The sequence below is a fragment of the Bos indicus x Bos taurus genome, chromosome 23 (assembly GCF_003369695.1).
Source record: "Bos indicus x Bos taurus breed Angus x Brahman F1 hybrid chromosome 23, Bos_hybrid_MaternalHap_v2.0, whole genome shotgun sequence".
NCBI lineage: Eukaryota > Metazoa > Chordata > Mammalia > Artiodactyla > Bovidae > Bos > Bos indicus x Bos taurus.
Window position 1 is genome coordinate 16,203,384 of NC_040098.1, and position 17,482 is coordinate 16,220,865.

Here is a 17,482-nt window from a genome sequence, read left to right on the forward strand (position 1 = left end):
CTGTGAGATGAGGGCCTCCCCCTACAGGAGCCACCCTCTTCGTGCTTACACAGAATGAGCCCCAGAGCTGCCCCCCGCCGCAGCGCCACTGTCCCCTGCCCCTCCTCCTCACAGCCTCCTCCACGTCCGTTTCCCTCTCCTCCTGTCCTGTTCCCTCTGCCCTCACTCCTTGCCCCTCACCTGAGCCCAGAGCACCAGCAGGACAGGCGCAGCCGGTATCTGTCTTCCCAGGCCAGGGGCCCTCTTCCTGACTTCAGGCGAGGGGAAGGAAGTGAGACAGCACCAAGCCCCTGAGAGGAGAGAGCCAGAGTCCGGGGGATTCAGCTCAGCCACCAAAGCCGGCCTGGGAAGTGGCAGCCTGGAGAGGAAGGGGAGGCCTCAGCCTATAGGCAGGACCCTCAGCTGCAGGTGCTACATCTGAGCCTTGCTTGAGGCTCCGGGGAACTCTGACTCTCTCTGCCCAGTCTTTTCCCCATCAGCCTGTCTCCCTGCCTTTCCATATGGGATCAGTTCAGTTCAGTTCAATTCAGTCGCTCAGTCATGGCCAACTCTTTGCAACCCCATGAATTGCAGCACACCAGGTCTCCCTGTCCGTCACCAACTCTCAGACTTCACCCAGACTCACGTCCATCGAGTCAGTGATGCCATCCAGCCATCTCATCCTCTGTCGTCCCCTTCTCCTCCTGCTCCAAATCCCTCCCAGCATCAGAGTCTTTTCCAATGAGTCAACTCTTCACATGAGGTGGACAAAGTACTGGAGTTTCAGCTTTAGCATCATTCCTTCCAAAGAAATCCCAGGGCTGATCTCCTTCAGAATGGACTGGTTGGATCTCCTTGCAGTCTAAGGGACTCTCAAGAGTCTTCTCCAACACCTCAGTTCAAAAGCATCAATTCTTCGGTGCTCAGCCTTCTTCACAGTCCAACTCTCACATCCATACATGACCACAGGAAAAACCATAGTCTTGACTAGACGGACCCTTGTTGGCAATGTCTCTGCTTTTGAATATGCTATCTAGGTTGGCCATAACTTTCCTTCCAAGGAGTAAGCGTCTTTTAATTTCATGGCTGCAGTCACCATCTGCAGTGATTTTGGAGCCCAAAAAAATAAAGTCTGACACTGTTTCCAGGTTTCTTTTATTTTAACCTTCTTTTTTTTTTTTTTTGGCTGAACCACGCATCATGCAGGATCTGAGTTCCTTCCCCCTATGATGGAAGTGTAGGTTCTTAACCACTGGACCACCAGGGATTGCTTTTGCTTCTGGTTGAGAATGTTGTTTATAGCCTGAAAGACACATAATAGCCCATTTTGGGCTCTGAACTTTAAAGGTACAATGCTTTTCCATTCATGCAGAGATAAAAAGTTGCAGAATGGAGAATAACATTTGTCTTATTGGAAGTTTACAGGAACTACCAAAACAAAGCATTTTCACCTCCCCTCCAGCATCTGGCTGACACCAAGAAGTCTGCAGTACCCAGACTTTTAATATAAAAAGTCTGCAATACCCAGACTTTTAGTATAAAACAAGCCTGAATTCTGACTCGGGTAAGACATTTCTTTGAGCCCGTTCTGCTGGCTTTCCAAATGAAGTTGCTCTTCCATGTCCCATTTATTTTCCTGTCATGCGGCAAGCAGTACAAACTTGGACTTGTTAACAAATTAAGAACCTATTTTTCCTCCTCCTTTCTCCCTTCTCGATCCGACCTCTTCCTCCCAAGCCTCAACTTTCTCCTCTCCACTGAAAAAAAGCAAGGGGCCGAAGGTGAGTGAGAGAGTTCGGCAACACTTCTGAGGTCCCCAGAGGTCAGAGACTTCCCATCCAGGCTTGCTTGGGGATTGGCACATTCCATGGGGACTGAAGAAGGGGGTAGGGGGAGATGGAGAGTCATTTCCAGGAATGGAGGTGCAGGGAGGGTCCCTGGCAAGGGTAGGAGAGAGCAAAGTTGAGGGTGTGAACACCAGAGGGGACGGGTGGGGAGAGGGAGATGGGTGCAAAAGAATGGGGAGGGAGAGAGAAGGGGAAAGGATCTCCGCCCCACAGGTCCTGCCTGTACCCCAGCCCCCAGCTGGCCATTGTCAGTCCATAGTGGTTGTTGAAAGGCCACACTAATCAAACACATTAAAAAAATAATGGTCAGTAGATGAGCTACAGAAAAACAATTGTCACAGGCTGTTCATGGTTAATAAACAACAAAGAAGAGAGAAGTCCGTAAACAAGCCGTAGAGCAGATCGGGCTTATAGGGAGCAGCAACTGGCAGGGAGGTTTATACGCTCAGGGACGAGGCTGGGGAAGCAAAAGGTGGGAAACAGAATGGGCAGATGTCAGACCTCCCTAGGCCACTTGAGGAGCAGTTCTGGAGACAGGCCACCCTTCAGGATCGCCAAGAAGGCAGGGGTTGCCAGGGCTTCAGACTCCCTGTGTCAGTGGATGGAGGGGAACAGGTTGCCCTGAGAGGGGTCTGCTCCAGACAGACTCGAGGCCACCTTCTGCCCTCACAACTCCCAGCCCCGGGGCAGGAAGCCCCGAAGCCTGAAGAAGGAGCCCGGCCACACAGCACAGCTGTGTCCAGGCTGATGCAGAGTGAGAAGCCCATTTGCAGCCACGGGGGACTGTGAACCCCAGGCTCGCCTGCTGGCCCCGCAGCAAGAACACGTGTGTCCCCTGGGCTCAGATCAGGGCTCACAGAGCAAACATCCCGTGGGTGCTGGGCTTTCTTTATTTGCTCCTTCCCTTAGCCATGACAGGAAACCCTTCACAGGTGTGTCCTGTCGCCTCACCCACTGCTCAGAAAGTCCCTCATCTCGTCCACCAAAGGCAGCAGTAGCCCTGGCCTGCCTGATACCTGCCCTGCCCTGCACTGGCCCGCCCTGGATCTGCTGAGGATGTGGGTCTTCCTGGAGCTCCAGGGAGAAGGGCCAACAGGTAGCAGGAAGTGAGAGGCCAGGGTTTCAAGGAAAATGTCCTGGAGGCCTAGAGGTCCAAAAACACCACCCAGGCCCCTAAGGGCTGGGGAGCTGGGGACATGGTCTGCACCTCCCCAGCGCTGTGTGTCTGTCCTTAGCTCGAGTCCATGTGAGAGCTGGCTCCAGGGGTGGGCAGCTCAGGCAGGTCCACCTGGTTCCAGGAGCCGCTCATCCTGGGCAAACAGGGATGGTTGGTCCCCCTAACAATTCCCCTATATAACATCAGGGCACAGAGGCCTCTGCCTGCGCCCAGCCCCACCTCCTGGGACCAGACCATGTGGCCCTCTTCCCTCTCTACCCCTTTGCAGTCGAGGACAAAACAGAGACTTGGGGTCCGACGGTCTTAAAGGTAGAATGTGACAAGCATCAGACCTGGAAAAGAACTGGAGGACCAAGCATTAGTCTTTCTGTCAGTTGTGTGAGGTTCGTGTGTTATTCCGTTTTATCCTGAATACAGTCTTGAGAGGTAGGAATTAGTGTCCCCTTTCACAAGACAGGAAACGTGAGGCCCGATAGGGTCAGTGACTTGCCCAGGGTCCCATGTGACAGGTGCACCCCTGGGTCCCGGTCCTGAGCCCCTGCAGTACTCTCCCTGACATCCTGCTCTCAACTGGGGCAGGGCCATAGGTGTGCACTTTTCGGGGGGAAAATTAACCCCCTCTTGGTTATACACCAGGTGTGGGCCACACCCTCCTGATAAGGAGGCTGGTTATCAGTGCGCACGCGTGTGCGTCCCGCACCAGGCCTGTCAGTTCCTCAGTCCGAGTCTCCCCTCTAGTGTGTTCTCCTGGACACAGGGCAGAGGGGCTGCCTCCCTACTGTCCCCCCCGCCGGGATTGCCCCCTGCCCCTTCCTCTCTCCCCGTCTCCACCCTAGAGTGGTGACCCTGGGCTGGCTGCCCACCAAGGCCCCTCTGTGCCACTCCCCTGACTCTGAGGTTTGCTGTCCTACCAAGGAGGGCTATGACCCAGGGCTGAGAGCAGAGAGGCTACATCCACCCCAAGGCTCTCATCCAGTGGCCCCAGGCTGGTGGACACCCCTCCCTAGGGGAGGAATCCAGCCCCTATTCTTTAGCCTTTGCTGCTGAAGAGGCTGAATCTGAGCCATGAGCTGGAGGGCGGGCTGCGGGGGGTGAAGGGGGGCAGGAGAGACTCCTCTGGCCACTGCGCCCCTGATCCAGGCTCCTTGGCTCCATCCCCCCTCCCTGCCCCCTCCCAGCTCAGGGAATTCCTCCAGGCTGCGGGCAGCTCTGAGTTGTCTTTGCTGTGTCACCGTTGGGTCCTCTTTTCCCAGGGAACAATGAGTCCCTGGAGGGAAGTGATCCTTCCTTTCTCTGAGCTAAGACTTCCCCTCCAGTGGACCCCAGGCCTCCCCTGCATCCCATCCAGGAGTACAGACCCAGAGCTAGGGTGTGGGAACTGGGGGAAAGAGCCTTGGTCAGCCTCTGCATGCAGGTCTAGGGACAGGCTTGCCCTGCAGGCAAGGGCTCTCAGAGCAGGCAGCAGTGGGGGCGTGGGCTCCACTGGCACCCGGGACCTGAGGGACAAGCAGCTGTGGTCAGGCCAGGGGGCACACGGAGGCCCGGTAGAGGATGCTCGGCCCAGGGGGTTGGGAGGCTTAGATAGCTCTGGGGTCCCCAGGGCCTCTATCGACCCCCACCTCTTAGTCACTGTTTCTCCTCTGGGGTGGGACCCTTGTGACATAAGCTGCTTCTGGGACTCTTTCTTCCCCCAGGAGCATAGGGACGCTTGAGGGGAGCAGAGGGAAACTGAGGACAGGGCCCTGGGTCGGGAGAGAGTGGCCCCAGCTGTCCACCCCTCCCCCCTCAGCTCTGTAGTAAGAGGTTCCGAGGCTGAATGTAGCAGAGGTTCTCTGTCTGCAAACAGCACCCTCGGGGCTTGTCTGCCACCTAGCTGGGGCCCCTGGGATCTGTGGCTCCCAGGAGAACCATCTCAGTGGCGCCCCAAACCCTCAGAGACTTCCTGCCTAGCGCCACGTGCTCTGACTCCCACCCCCGCCAGGTTCCCAGCAGCCCAGGGGAACCAAGTAGATGCGGCACAGCCTCCGGTTCCAGGAAGACCTGAGTCCAGGTTGCACAGTCCTCACCCCCAGCCCGGCTCCAACCCAGACACGTCCCCGTCTTCACTCCTCCTCTGAGGAGTCTTCTGGGGGTCTCCCGGGGCCCCTCTGGGAGAAGCTCCTCCCCACCCCACAGTTGAGTGGCTTCAGACCAAGCGGACCTCCAGGGAGGTTCCGGTCTTGCAGGCGAGTCCTTGCAGGATCTGGCAGGGTCACGGCACACGCTGTAGCCTGCGAGGATGGGGAGAGATGCAAAGGGCAGTCCTGCTCAGCCCCCGAAGCTCCCAGGCCAGCCGCTCTGCCTCTGCCTCCGCTTCCAAGTGGCTGGGCCCCAGAAGGTTCCACTGAGCGGTCACTGCCTGCCCACCCTCCCCCTCTCCTGGGTGTCAAATGGTCCTCCTGAGTGGACGCAGGTGAGGACTGACCGCCTGGAGACTGGGGGCAGTCGGGCTTTGGAAAGGGTGTCAGACTCCCCAGCGCTCTGTCCTTGGGGGGCTGCGAGGGTTGGGTTCTACTCACTTCCCATGTGTCTCTTCTTCCAGAAGCCGTAGACCACGATCAGCATCACAAGCATGGGGAGCAGTGCCAGCACCCCGACGAGCACCATGGGATAAAATTCAAGGTATCTGGGGAGACAGGACAGGGCCAGGAGAAGATGAGTACTGGGCACCCCACCCGGGCCCACATCTTCCCACATCCCACGCAAGAAGAGTGGGACCCGCCAGTCCCCACGGGGAGAGACGGCCTCTCTTCCTTGGGGACCGAGCTGCGGGAGAAGGAAGTGAGGTGCTCAAAGGTCAGGGGGATGAAGCCCCCAGCCCCCAGCAAAGGCATGCATCTCTCCAGTATTGGGGGGAGTCCTCTCTGCTGAGGGCAGGGGCTCTAAGAGACACCCATTTGTGACAGAAGAGGCCAAGAGTCTTACTCTCCCCAGGGTGACCGAGGATGGCACTTCCCACCTCTGTCCTCCAGAACACATGCTGTGGTTACCTGCCTGTATCCCCCTTTCCCTGCCTGTATCCCTCTTTGCTACGTCACTTCCATCTACACCAGTCATCAGCACCTCCGTTAAAAACACTTTTGGTCTGACGGCTTTCTCTTGTCGCTGGTGCCCTCCATGCCATGCATAGCAGGCAGCCCCCCATCGACCACCAACAGTGGGACATAAAGGCCCCGGCCTCCTCGCCCTCCACACGGCTGCCTGACACTGGATTCCGGACTCTCCCCAGTGGGGCTGAGCCCTTGCTGCCCACGGTGATGACCAGCCTGTGCAAGTGCTCCGTCTGCTGCCTTCCCTTCCCTGACTCACTTCCCCTTGCTCTGTCCCGTGTTCCAAGTACAACATGTATCCTGGTCTCCAAGTCCACTCCTGGGGGAACCCACATTAAAGTGTCCCCATTTCCTACTCTCCGAGATGCTCCCCTTGTGCAGTCCTGACCCTCTCCTCTTCATCCTCAGACTCCGCGCTGACCCAGCCCCACCCTCATTTCCCGCCACCATCCTTTCTGTCCCTTGTCCGTCCCAGCTTCCCATCACCCATTCAGCAGCAGCCCAGACTGGATTCCCAGTAGGGTGGTGAGTGCGACAGGGGCTGCTCTGCTGTGACATTTGCACCTTGCGGTCTGCTCAGGCGGTCTGTTCCCATGTCTGGGAAAACGGCATTTGATGCCAGCCCCCGCGCCAGGTACCTGCTGGGGAATAAGTGGTTGAGGAGAGTTCTGCTGGTGGGGCACATTCCCATGGTGGGGGCTCCCACGGTGCAGAGGTGCGCGGCCTTAGTGGAGGTGTAGCCTAGGGCTGCAGCGGAGGCTCGGGTGTTGCTGGGAGACACAGTCGCAGTCTGGGACCCGGTGGCCCTCCCAGGCCCCGTGGTGGACAGGCTAGTGCTGGAGAAACTGGAGCCCATCACAGAAGTCAGTCTGGTGCTCCTTGAGGTGGGAGAAGGCAGAGGTCTGGCCAAGGTGAGGAGTCCAGCTGTGAACACTGTCCCTCGGCTGATGAAAGGGCTCCCAGGGCCTGAGGTGGGCGCTGGGCCTGTGGCAACGACTGTTTCACTCTGGAAGATGTTGGGCAGCTTCGTGAGAGGAGTGTTTCCCTTGGTTATGGAGGCTGAGGGACCAGAAAGGGAGGAAGGTGAGACTGGGTTGGGGTCTTGGTTCTGGAAGCAGCTGACGGCAGCCCACACGCTTGTCTGGGGACTGGGGTGGTGGGGAGGCTGTCCCTTGGACCTAGGACCCTGCTTTCCTGAGGGACCATGTGTGTGTGTGTCCAGAGGGTGAGGTCAAGGAGGAGGAAGTAGGCACAGCAAAGAAGGAAGAGTATTTCCCAAGTTTCTCAGTGTCCCCTGTCTGGCCACGGGGACGAGAGGACACTTCCCTCCCTACCCCCACCTCTCTTGTCACTCTCTGGACCTTCCTCATTCCTGTAAGTCAGAGATTTCTCTGCTCTGACGTTGAATGTGACCTTTCCCAGTTGCTCCACAGTTGGCAACTGGGATCCGGAGATGAGGACGAGGACGCATCAAAGACCTCGATTCCCAAGTACACTATGAGCAGTGAGGTCAAATGACCTCCTTGGGGGCTTATTAAGAGACACCCGAACTGGTCCCGCCACCCCATGCATCAGGGCAGGCCTTCACCATCCCCTTTTCTAGAAGAAAGCTGGAGTTTGGTTGGTGGAAGGGGAGCAGGCAGGAGCTGTGAGGGCTCAGTCTAGGGAGCAGTGTTGAGCCGATCTCATCAGGAAACAGGAGAACAGAGAGAAAGGGGTGCTGTGGTGGGGAGAGGGCTGTGGCTGCATCCCACTGCCGTGCATGCACGGACGCTCTCTGAGGGCCTCCCCAAGGAAGGTGCCCATTTTTCTAGGTGAGGGAACCGGAACAAGCAGAATTGGTGAGGTAGGGATAGGGGAAAAGGCCAACCTGGAGCCAGATCTCCCAAATCATCCTAGTGAGCAGTGTGAAGACCCCCAAAGGACCCGTTCAAAGAACACACACAGCTGCCCTGGGAGAGCCAGCACTTGGCCACAGAGGATCTAACAGTAGGGCAGAAAAGGAGTAACGTCCACAGAGAGAGAGACCTCCTGAAGGGTCAGTGAGGTCACGCAACCGTTTCCCTCACCTTCATCCCTACCTCAGTACGCCAACGGGTCGGGAGGTGCAGGACCAGGAGAAGATGATGGAGAGGAACCCTCCTCCCCTACCTCCTGTGATGAAGGAGGGAGGTTGGACAGCAGCTGTCCCCCTTTCCCACCTCAGGTGCCTGGGGCCAGAAAGCTCAGTTTTCAAGATGCAGTGGAAGAGTAGAAGTTTTGCAGATTTTTCATTTCCTAGTAAGGTATGCAAAGTTGGAATCTCCCCAAAGTGTGGTCCAGAGATGGAAAGTAAGACCCAACAGTGCAGCGGGAAGATACACTAAGGGGAAAGCCATTTCACATTTACTGTCCATTCAGTCGCTCAGTCGTGTCCAACTCTTTGTGACCCCATGAACTGCAGCATGCCAGGTTTCCCTGTCCATCACCAGCTCCTGGAGTCTACTCAAACTCATGTCCATTGAGTCAGTGATGCCATCCAACCATCTCATCCTCTGTCGTCCCCTTCTCCTCCCACCCTCAATTTCATGTTTGTGTCCCTACAAATGAAGACTTCAGTAAACTGGTTTTGACTACTTCCCTGGGGCTAAAGCAGAACTGGAGAAGGAAAGCATGAGATTTGCTCTGCATCTTAGAGATGGCAGTTGCCCAAGTTCAGACCCAACAGAAGATGGGGATGCAGTTGGGTTAGAGGAACCGGGAAGGGTGGAAAGTAATTTTCACAGTCACTGGCAGCTTTCTGCAGGCTCTCTGTCTGGCTCCTCACCCTTTCCTATCTTGTAAATGTAGAAAGAGTGCAGGCTTCGTTCTTGGACCTCCTCTCTTTTCCATACTAAAGAGAGAGCTTTGATCATCTTAAGGTCAAGGCACAATATCACCCTCTAAAACTCTCCAATAGCTTCCTCTTGTACCTAGAATAAAACTCAGACCCCCATATCATGGGCATCAGGGCTGCTGTTTGCCTCTCCAACCTCATCTTCTATTGCTCTGCCCAATACTCAATACGCACCAGCTTCTTCTCACCTCAGGGCCTTTGCATATGTAGTTCTCCCCACCTGGAAAGCCCTTTGAACCACCCACTTTCAACAGGACTAGAAAACTCTCATCCCACACAGGTTCTGCATGATGTCATCTGCTCAGGGAAGTCTTCTTTGACTCCCCACTAACTCAGTCGCTCCCCCCACCACAGAACTTCCTAGTACATCCCATTGTTTTATTTGCTTAAGAACATTCACTGCTATCTGCAACTGTTTGTCGGATGATGTGTTATTGCCTATCACCTCCCATAGGACAGGAATGTGTCTGGTTTTACTCACCACTGTGTCCTCAGAGCCTAGAATCGTGCCTGGCAGAGAATCAGGGCACAGTGAATAAATACTGAACAAATGATTGACTAAAACAAAATACAAAGAGTCCTGAGTTCGAATCTCATCCCGTCCACTTGCTAGCTCTGTGATCCTGAACAAGGTCAGAGCCACAAAGGACTTTTTACATCTAATTTTCTTCATCTGTAAAATGCCCATGAAGGTGTCTGTGAGAGAACTGTGAAAATCCCACTGTCCATCATGCCCACTGATGGATTATTATCATCCTTGTTATCTTTGATGTCAGTGGACTACAGGGCGGGAAGACACCCCCCAGCATCCCAGCGCCCCAGCAGGCCTGCTCACCTGGAGACACTTCCAGCAGGAAGCCCATCAGAGGGTAGAGGATGCCGGAGCTGTTGCGCATGCACCAGTACCGGCCCGAGTCCTGGAGCCTGAGGGCCGCCATGGTGATGTTGACCACCTTGGCCTGGGTATCATCCTGCAGCAAGTAGCGTGGCCCCTGCACCCCCACACGGGTGAACCCAGTCTCACACTTCCTCCTCCTGATTTTGCACCAAACCTTACCCTCCAGGTGGTTTTTGCGGCTCTTGTAGGAGCACTGCACAGACAGAGTCTCCCCTTCGAAGTGCTGCAATTTTGAGTACACATGCTCCATGGGGGCACCTGGGGAGACACGACTGGTTGAGGAAGGAGGAAGGAAGCATCTCGAAACTCGAAACTTGTGGTGTAGAGGCAGGTGGCTATTGCTCTGCTCTCATGGAACTCAAAGGAGAAATACAGCCCAACTCTGATGGAGGGGGACATAGGCCCCCTCCCCCAGGGAGCTCTCGGTCTGTTGGAGGAGACACTAGCCCTGCCCACTAGGAGTTCCCAGACTGATGGGGAAGACAGTAGTCCTGTGCCCTTGGAGAAATCCTAAAATGATGAGGAAGATACAGGGCTAGCTAGATACACACAGGGGAACTCCCAGTATAATGGTGGAGACACAGGCATAGCCCACAGGGAGCCCCTAGTTTAACAAAGGAAGCTTAGCCCTTACATTTAGGGAACTTTAGCAGACACAGCCCTTTTCTTTGTGGCATTTTCTAGTCCCATGAGAGAGTGATAAGCCCCGTCTTCAGGGTTTTATCCCGCCCTCAATGAGATATAGACACAAACTCAAGCCATCATTCTGAAATTCCAGAGCCCAGTGAACTTAGGTAGGTAAGAAAATTCAGGCTTGGAGAATATTAACAGCAGTTATTTGTTTCACAAACAGTTTCATTCTAGTCATCTTTTAGATAACAAGTTGTCTGAGTTCACTCTAGCTGATGTTTAATTTTAAAATATTCTAGTTTCCTAAAACCCATAGATTCAGTATGTCCAAACATGTGTATCAACTCCCGTTTGTGTTTAAACCAAAGAACTCTACAGTTCTTCACTGCTTATAAGTTGCCCTCTTATGCCCACATCTAGGAAGCAGATGCGGTACATGAGCTTCATAATCCACAGTCTGATGAGGTAGAACTAGGGAGAGGATGGCGAGCCAGGGGACAGGAAGAAGGAGAAGGCTGCAGTGGGGGCCCTCCGCCCCTCTACCCACCTTCCGCTCAGCAGTTACTCCTCTAACACCCTCAGAGTCTTCTGCAAACACACACACAGAGTAGAGAACAGACGTTTTGGAGTCTAAATAAACATAGGGTAAAACTCGATTCCATCACTGACTGTGTGAGCAGACCGTGTAAGGTCTTCTCATCTGTCTCTGGTTGGCTGTGAGGACTGCCCCTGGACAGCGCCTTAGACGTGGTGCGTGTGCAATCCACGCCTCCTTTTCCCCAATGCAGGTTGCTCCAGGCTTTCCCAACGGAGCCCAGAGCTGTGATGGCCAAGAAAGAGCCCAGGATCCAAGACGTCCACCTTAGTTTCCAACCCAGCTGCCGCTAGAGTTGAGGCTTGGAGTAAGATAACGCCTTCTCTCGTATCACTTTGTACCATGCAAATTAAACAGAATAATCCCACTCAATTATTTGGCAGGTGACAGGTTTGGGGGACCCAAGGAGACACTCTTCTGCCCTGGCAGGGGGGGCCTTTCTGGGAGAGGTGTGCAGATGGGACAACCTTGCAAAGGATCTCCAGGGCACTGTGATCGTGTGTGCCCACCTTTCAGCCCTTTCACAGGCGGTGCCCAGAACTGAACAGGAAATGGTAACTTGGTTGCCATGGCAGCAAGGGAGGCAGAACTGGGTGAGGTCCCCTCAAAGAGCATTTAGTAGCTGTTGGGTGGGAGAGAAGGCTTCAAGGATTGCTTCCCTCCCTGCCAAGGACAGAGGGTAGGGATGGGTGTTGTGGCCCCAATGTTCCAAGAAAAAGCAAGTTCAGCACTCACATCCATAAGGTAATGCCTCTTATAAAGAACCAACAGGGCTTTCCTGACAGAGGCCCAAGGGAGGAGGGCTTGTTGTGTGAGGAAAGGGAGTGGCCCTGGCCAGAGGTCCTGAGGAAGCCAGGCAGATAAAGGGGCCCGTGCAGAGAGGGTCCAGGGCTTTATCTTAGTTGGTGAGGCCTGGGTTAGCTTTCCCCAGGGCCAGCTATTCGGCTGGAAACTTCTCACTGGTCTCTGGTAAGGGGCGACTAGATCTGCCAAACCTTCTCCTCCTCCTCCAACCCCACAAGATCACTGGGCAAAAGAAGCAGGAAGGGGGTCCAGGGACAGACCATTCCCTCCCTGCTAACCACCCACCCACCCTCTCACCTGAGACAGGGCCCTGGAGCCACAGCAGCAGCAGCAACAGCAGCAGGAAGGCGGGAGGCATGGCTCCATGCAGTGGGGATGGGCACAGCCCAGTGCGGGGCAGGGATCCAAGGTTAGGGGCCCAGGCCTATCCTGGCCGGGCCATTTGGGTCTGCCAGGGAAGACCTGGGGTTCTAAATGTGAAGTTGCCCATTTAGGGAAGTGAGGAAGTTGTGAGACCCACTGTGACCAGCAGCCCGCGGGAGCCCGCAGAGCCTACGAGAGGGCGGTGCCCAGGCAGTTTCCGCCCCCTCTTCCTCGAAACCTCAGGCAGGTGTGGCTGCTCCACCCAGTCTGGGGCCTCCCCGCCCAGGGAGGGCTCTCAGGGTCAGAAGACTCCTCACCCTCTTCAGGTTCTCTCCCAGAATCTGGTGCAATAAGAGTGCTGTCCTCTGAAGCCCGTTATTCACCTAGAGGGATAGTGTGATGTTTCTAGAACCTCAGGTACAGACTTCTCTGGAATCCTCTGGCTCAGAGACCATGGGTATAGGCTACGGGGCTTCAGCAGGGCATCTCAGACCCATTTTTCACACACCCACATTCACATGGAGCTTCCTGTAAACTCCCATTCATTGTTTCATTCACTCATTCCTAAATGCACGCGTTCATTCTGGCACTGCCTTTCTCTCTCCCAGGCTCCTGGCTAGTCCGAGCAGTCACTCATGCTCACACTTGCAGGTAACCCTTTACATGCCCAGATGTAGCCTTATTTTTGTCACTGTTAGAGTGTGGCAACCCACTCCAGTATTCTTGCCTGGAAAATCTCTGTGGACCGAGGGGCCTGGTGGGCTACAGTCCATGGGGTTGCAGAGTCGGACACGACTGAGTGACTAAGCACACAGCACAGTGACAAGAAAAAAGAAGATGCAAATTGTAAGACTTGGAGTATAAAGTTTGGGTTCAGGGAGGAGCACCTGTGCTCTCACATGTGGGCACACATACACACACACTCACACACTCTCACATACACTAACACATTCTCATACATACACACACTCATACACACTCACATACACTAACACACTCTCGTACACACTCACACACATATACACACGTCCTGGTGCCTATTGGGTATGTGATATAACTGCAGTATCTCTTTGGAGAAGGGGAAAACTCACATATACTAACACACTCTCATACATATCTACACATACACTCTCATTCACACACTCAAACACTCATACACACACACTCACATACACTAACTCTCATACATACACACACTCACACACTCTCATACTCCCATATACACTCACATGCTGTTACACTATGTACACACTAACACTCTCACACTCACATACACACTCACATAGACACACACACAGAAGCTGCCTCTCCTTTTCCATACTCACATGTCTCCTTATCTTTATCCCTCTCTCTGCCTCTCCTACCATCATCTCTAATCACCCACCAGCTCCGTCCAGACTCCTGCTCCCTGCTGCAGCCTTCCTAAAGCACCCCAGTGTTTCCCTTCCCCCATCTCCACCCCAGAAACCACACCCTCCAGGCCCCCTTCCCCTGCTCTGGCCCCCAGCCAGCACACAGGCATGCTTCCTCAACTTCCTCTCAGCCCACCCTATCTCTGCTATACAGCTGTCTGGCTCCAGCTAAAATGACCCAGCATCTGGCTCAAGACTCCACCCTTCACTTAGTCCTCAGGGCTGAGAATGAGAAGGGACTTCTGACACCCAGGAGCTGCGTCATAGGCTCCTGGGCGTGTAGGGACCCAGGTGGACCCCTATGACTATGCGTCCTCCCCTCCTCACCTATGCCAACTTTCTCCTTAGATGGGACTCAGAGTAAAACATCCTCAAGTCTGCATGGCCACAGCCTTAAAATGAGCTTGAACCCCCAAATCCCAAAGCAAGGAAGTTTTATTTTTGTTAATCGCAAATTTCAGTCTCAACATCCATTCATTCATTTATTGGTTATTTCAGTCTTATGTGCACACGTGGCACTAGGCACTTGAGGTAGAAATGAGGTGTGGTTGTCACTTTAGACCTCTCAATGTGCTTTCCTCATTCACCCTTTTTCATTTTCTCCCCCGGTTTAACGCTGCTCCCCAGACCCCTGAGTTCAGAGACTGTCTCTCCTCCCAACACAAAAGGTATCTTCCTTTCTTTCCTGCGTCCAAACAGTAAATGGCTTCGGGACTCAGGGCATCTCATTTCTCTCTTGTGGCGACCACATGTGCTTAGAGTCTATGCTTCTATTAACCCCCTCTGTGCCCCTAGCCCTGAGTGAGGCCTTGTGAAAAATGCATTCACTGTGACAGCTGCATTGACAAGAAAATTAAAACCCACATGCTCTCATTCCACTCAGCAGAGGAAGTATAAATTGGATTCAATGTTTCTGAGGAAAATTTGGAAAGATTTATTTGTATTTATGTGTAAAAATGTGTACACATTAATTAGACTCATGTACAAAATAATTTAACACAGCAAGATATTTTTGTGTCTTTCTATTTTGGATTAAAAAATTAAGATCTAATTTACATAGGTAAAATTCACCCTTTTCAGTAGAAAGTTCTGGGAGTCTGCTAAACCCGTGGGGACTTGTACAGAAGTGTTTCATTACCCCCCAAAGGTTCCTAGTGTCTTTCTGTAGACTTCCCCTCACCCCACCCTCAGTTCCTAGCAAACTGATCTGGTGTTTTTCCCTCTATAGTTCTGCCCTTTCCGGAATGTTATAAAATGGAATGGTTCAGCGTCTAGCATATTTTTTTATTGAAGTTAATTTCTGCTATAGAGCAAAGTGATTTGGTTATACGTACATACATTCTTTTTTACATTCTTTCCCATTATGGTTTATCACAGGATACTGAATATAGTTTCCTGTGCTATACACGAAGGCCTTGTGGTTCATCCACTCAATACATATTAGTTTGCTTCGTGCTCCGTCGTGTCCAACTCTCTGTGACCCCACGGACCATAGCCCACTGGGCTCCTCTGTCCATAGAATTTTCCAGGCAAGAATACTGGAGTGGGTTGCCATTTCCTACTCTAAGGGATCTTCCCAACTCAGAGATCAAATCTGTGTCCTCTGCATCTCCTGCATTGGCAGGTGGCTTCTTTATCACTGCACCACCCAGGAAGCCAACAGTTAGCATCAGCTAATCCCAAACTCCAAATCCCTTCCCTCCCCCAGCCTCTCTCCCTTGGCAACCACAAGTCTATTCTCCATGTCTGTGAATCTGTTTCTATTTTGTTGATAAGTTAATTTCTGTCATATTGTAGATTCCACATACAAATGATATCGCATGGTATTCATCTTTCTCTTTCTGATTGATTTCACTTAGCATAATAATCTCTGGTTCCATCCGTGTTCCTGAAAATGGCGTTATTTCATTCTTTTTAAATTGAGTAGTATTCTATTTATATATGTATCTCATCTCCTTTATCCATTCATCTGGTAATTGACATTTAGGTTGCTTCCATGTCTTGGCTATTGTGAATAGGGATGCTCATGAACATAGGAGTGCGTGTATCTTTTTGAATTACAGCTTTGTCCACATATATGCCTAGGAGTGGCATTGCTGGATCATATAACAACTCTATATTTAGTTTTCTGAGGAACTTCCATACCATTTTCCATTGTGGCTGCACCAACTTACATTCCCACCAACAGAGTTGGAGGGTTTCTTTTCCTCCAATGTGTAGCCTATTAGTTGGCTTCTTTCACTTCGTATAAGGCACTTGAGACGTTGTGTGTTGTTGAACATATCAATACTTTGTTTCTTTTTATTGCAAAGCAGGATCCTACTGTATGCATGTATCATAATTGTTTATGCATATCCCTCCCAGTTCAGGGATAATAAGATTTGGTTTCCAGTTTGGGATTATTCCAAATAAAACTACTACAAATATTTACACACAGGGTTTTGTGAAATAGGGCTTATGTTTCAATTGGGCAAATACCTAGAGCAGGATTCCTGGGTTCTATTGTAAGATTGTATTTAATTTTTAAAAAAACTAATTGTTTCCCAATGTGGCTGCACCATTCTGCATTTCTACCGGTGATCTTCCAGTTGCTCCCCTATCCTTCATAGCATTATGATATAATCAAGTGTTGTTCTCCCCGCGCCCCATTCTAATAGCATGTAGTAGTATTTGTTGTGGTTTTATTTTGCATTTCTCTAATAACTAATGATACTGAGTATCTTTTGTTGTACCTATTTGCCATCAATATATCTGCTTTGAGATAGAGTCTGTTCAAATCTTCATTTTTTATTTGTTTGTTTTCTTCTTATTGAGTTTGAGGACTCTTCATATAGCCTGATAGGTCTTGTATCAAACATGTGTTTTGCAAATATTTTTCCCAATCTGTGGTTCTTATTTTCTTAATAGTGTCTTTCAAGAGCAAGGGTTGTAAATTTTTATGGAGTCTCCAATATATCACTTTTTATGTATCATACCTTGGTGTTATATCTAAGAAATCTTTGCTTAACCCAAGGTCACAAAGATTTTTTAACAGTCTTATTGAGATATAATTCACACAGTATAAAATTGACACACTTAGAGTGTGCACTCCAGTGGTTTTAGGGATATTCACTGAGTTGTGCAACCATCACCACAATCCAGTTTCAGAACATTTCATCACCCATGGCCATGAGCAGTCACACCCTGAATAAGTTTCCTATTACTCCTATTACTGCAAATGTGGTGACTTAAAACAGTAGACTTGTATTCTCTCGAAGTCCTGGAGGCCAGGAGTCTGAAGTCAGTATCACTGAACCAAGATCAAGGTATTAGCAGGGCTACAGCATCTTCAGAGACTATAGGAAAGAAGCTGGTCCATGCCTCCTTCAGCTTCTGGTGGTGCCAACATCCTGCAGCTAGTGACTGTATCACTCAAGTCTTCAAAGTCAGCATCTTTAATAAAAAGGAACGAAATTGTCATTTGTAGAGGTGTGGATGGACCTAGAGGCTGTCATACAGAGGCAAAGTAAATCAGAAAGAGAAAAACAAATATATATTAACGCATATATGTGAAATCTGAGAAAATTGGTATAGACAATTTTATTTACAAAGCAGAAATAAAGGTATAGACACAGAGAACAAATGTATGGATACCAAAGGGGAAAAGGTAAGACGAATTGGGAGATTAGGACTGACATGCCTGCTAAGTCGCTTCAGTCATGTCTCTTTGCTATGAACTATAGCCGTTCAGGCTCCTCTGTTCATGAGATTCTCCAGGCAAGAATGCTTTGAGTGGGTTACCACGCCCTCCTCCAGGGGATCTTCCTGACCCAG

General features: G+C 51.7%; 1 protein-coding gene across 5 annotated transcripts; it reads right to left on the reverse strand.

Annotated features, from left to right (window-relative positions):
* Nucleotides 1–1,123: 1,123 nt before the first annotated feature.
* On the reverse strand, nucleotides 1,124–13,668 carry TREML2 (triggering receptor expressed on myeloid cells like 2). 5 transcript variants are annotated; one of them, XM_027525011.1, is made up of 6 exons: nucleotides 13,583–13,668; nucleotides 12,192–12,364; nucleotides 9,803–10,123; nucleotides 6,731–7,151; nucleotides 5,562–5,668; nucleotides 1,149–5,273 (listed from the first exon to the last, which is right to left on the reverse strand). In XM_027525011.1, exons 2-6 carry the CDS (start codon nucleotides 12,250–12,252, stop codon nucleotides 4,873–4,875), a joined length of 1,311 nt encoding a protein of 436 aa, XP_027380812.1. In that variant the 5' UTR covers nucleotides 12,253–12,364; nucleotides 13,583–13,668; the 3' UTR covers nucleotides 1,149–4,872. The 5 variants fall into 5 exon arrangements, with proteins under 5 accessions (XP_027380815.1, XP_027380812.1, XP_027380813.1 ...); XM_027525015.1 differs by lacking the exon at nucleotides 13,583–13,668 and having other exon boundaries at nucleotides 1,197–1,282; nucleotides 5,204–5,273; nucleotides 12,192–13,023; XM_027525014.1 differs by lacking the exon at nucleotides 13,583–13,668 and having other exon boundaries at nucleotides 1,124–1,282; nucleotides 12,192–13,027.
* Nucleotides 13,669–17,482: the final 3,814 nt, after the last annotated feature.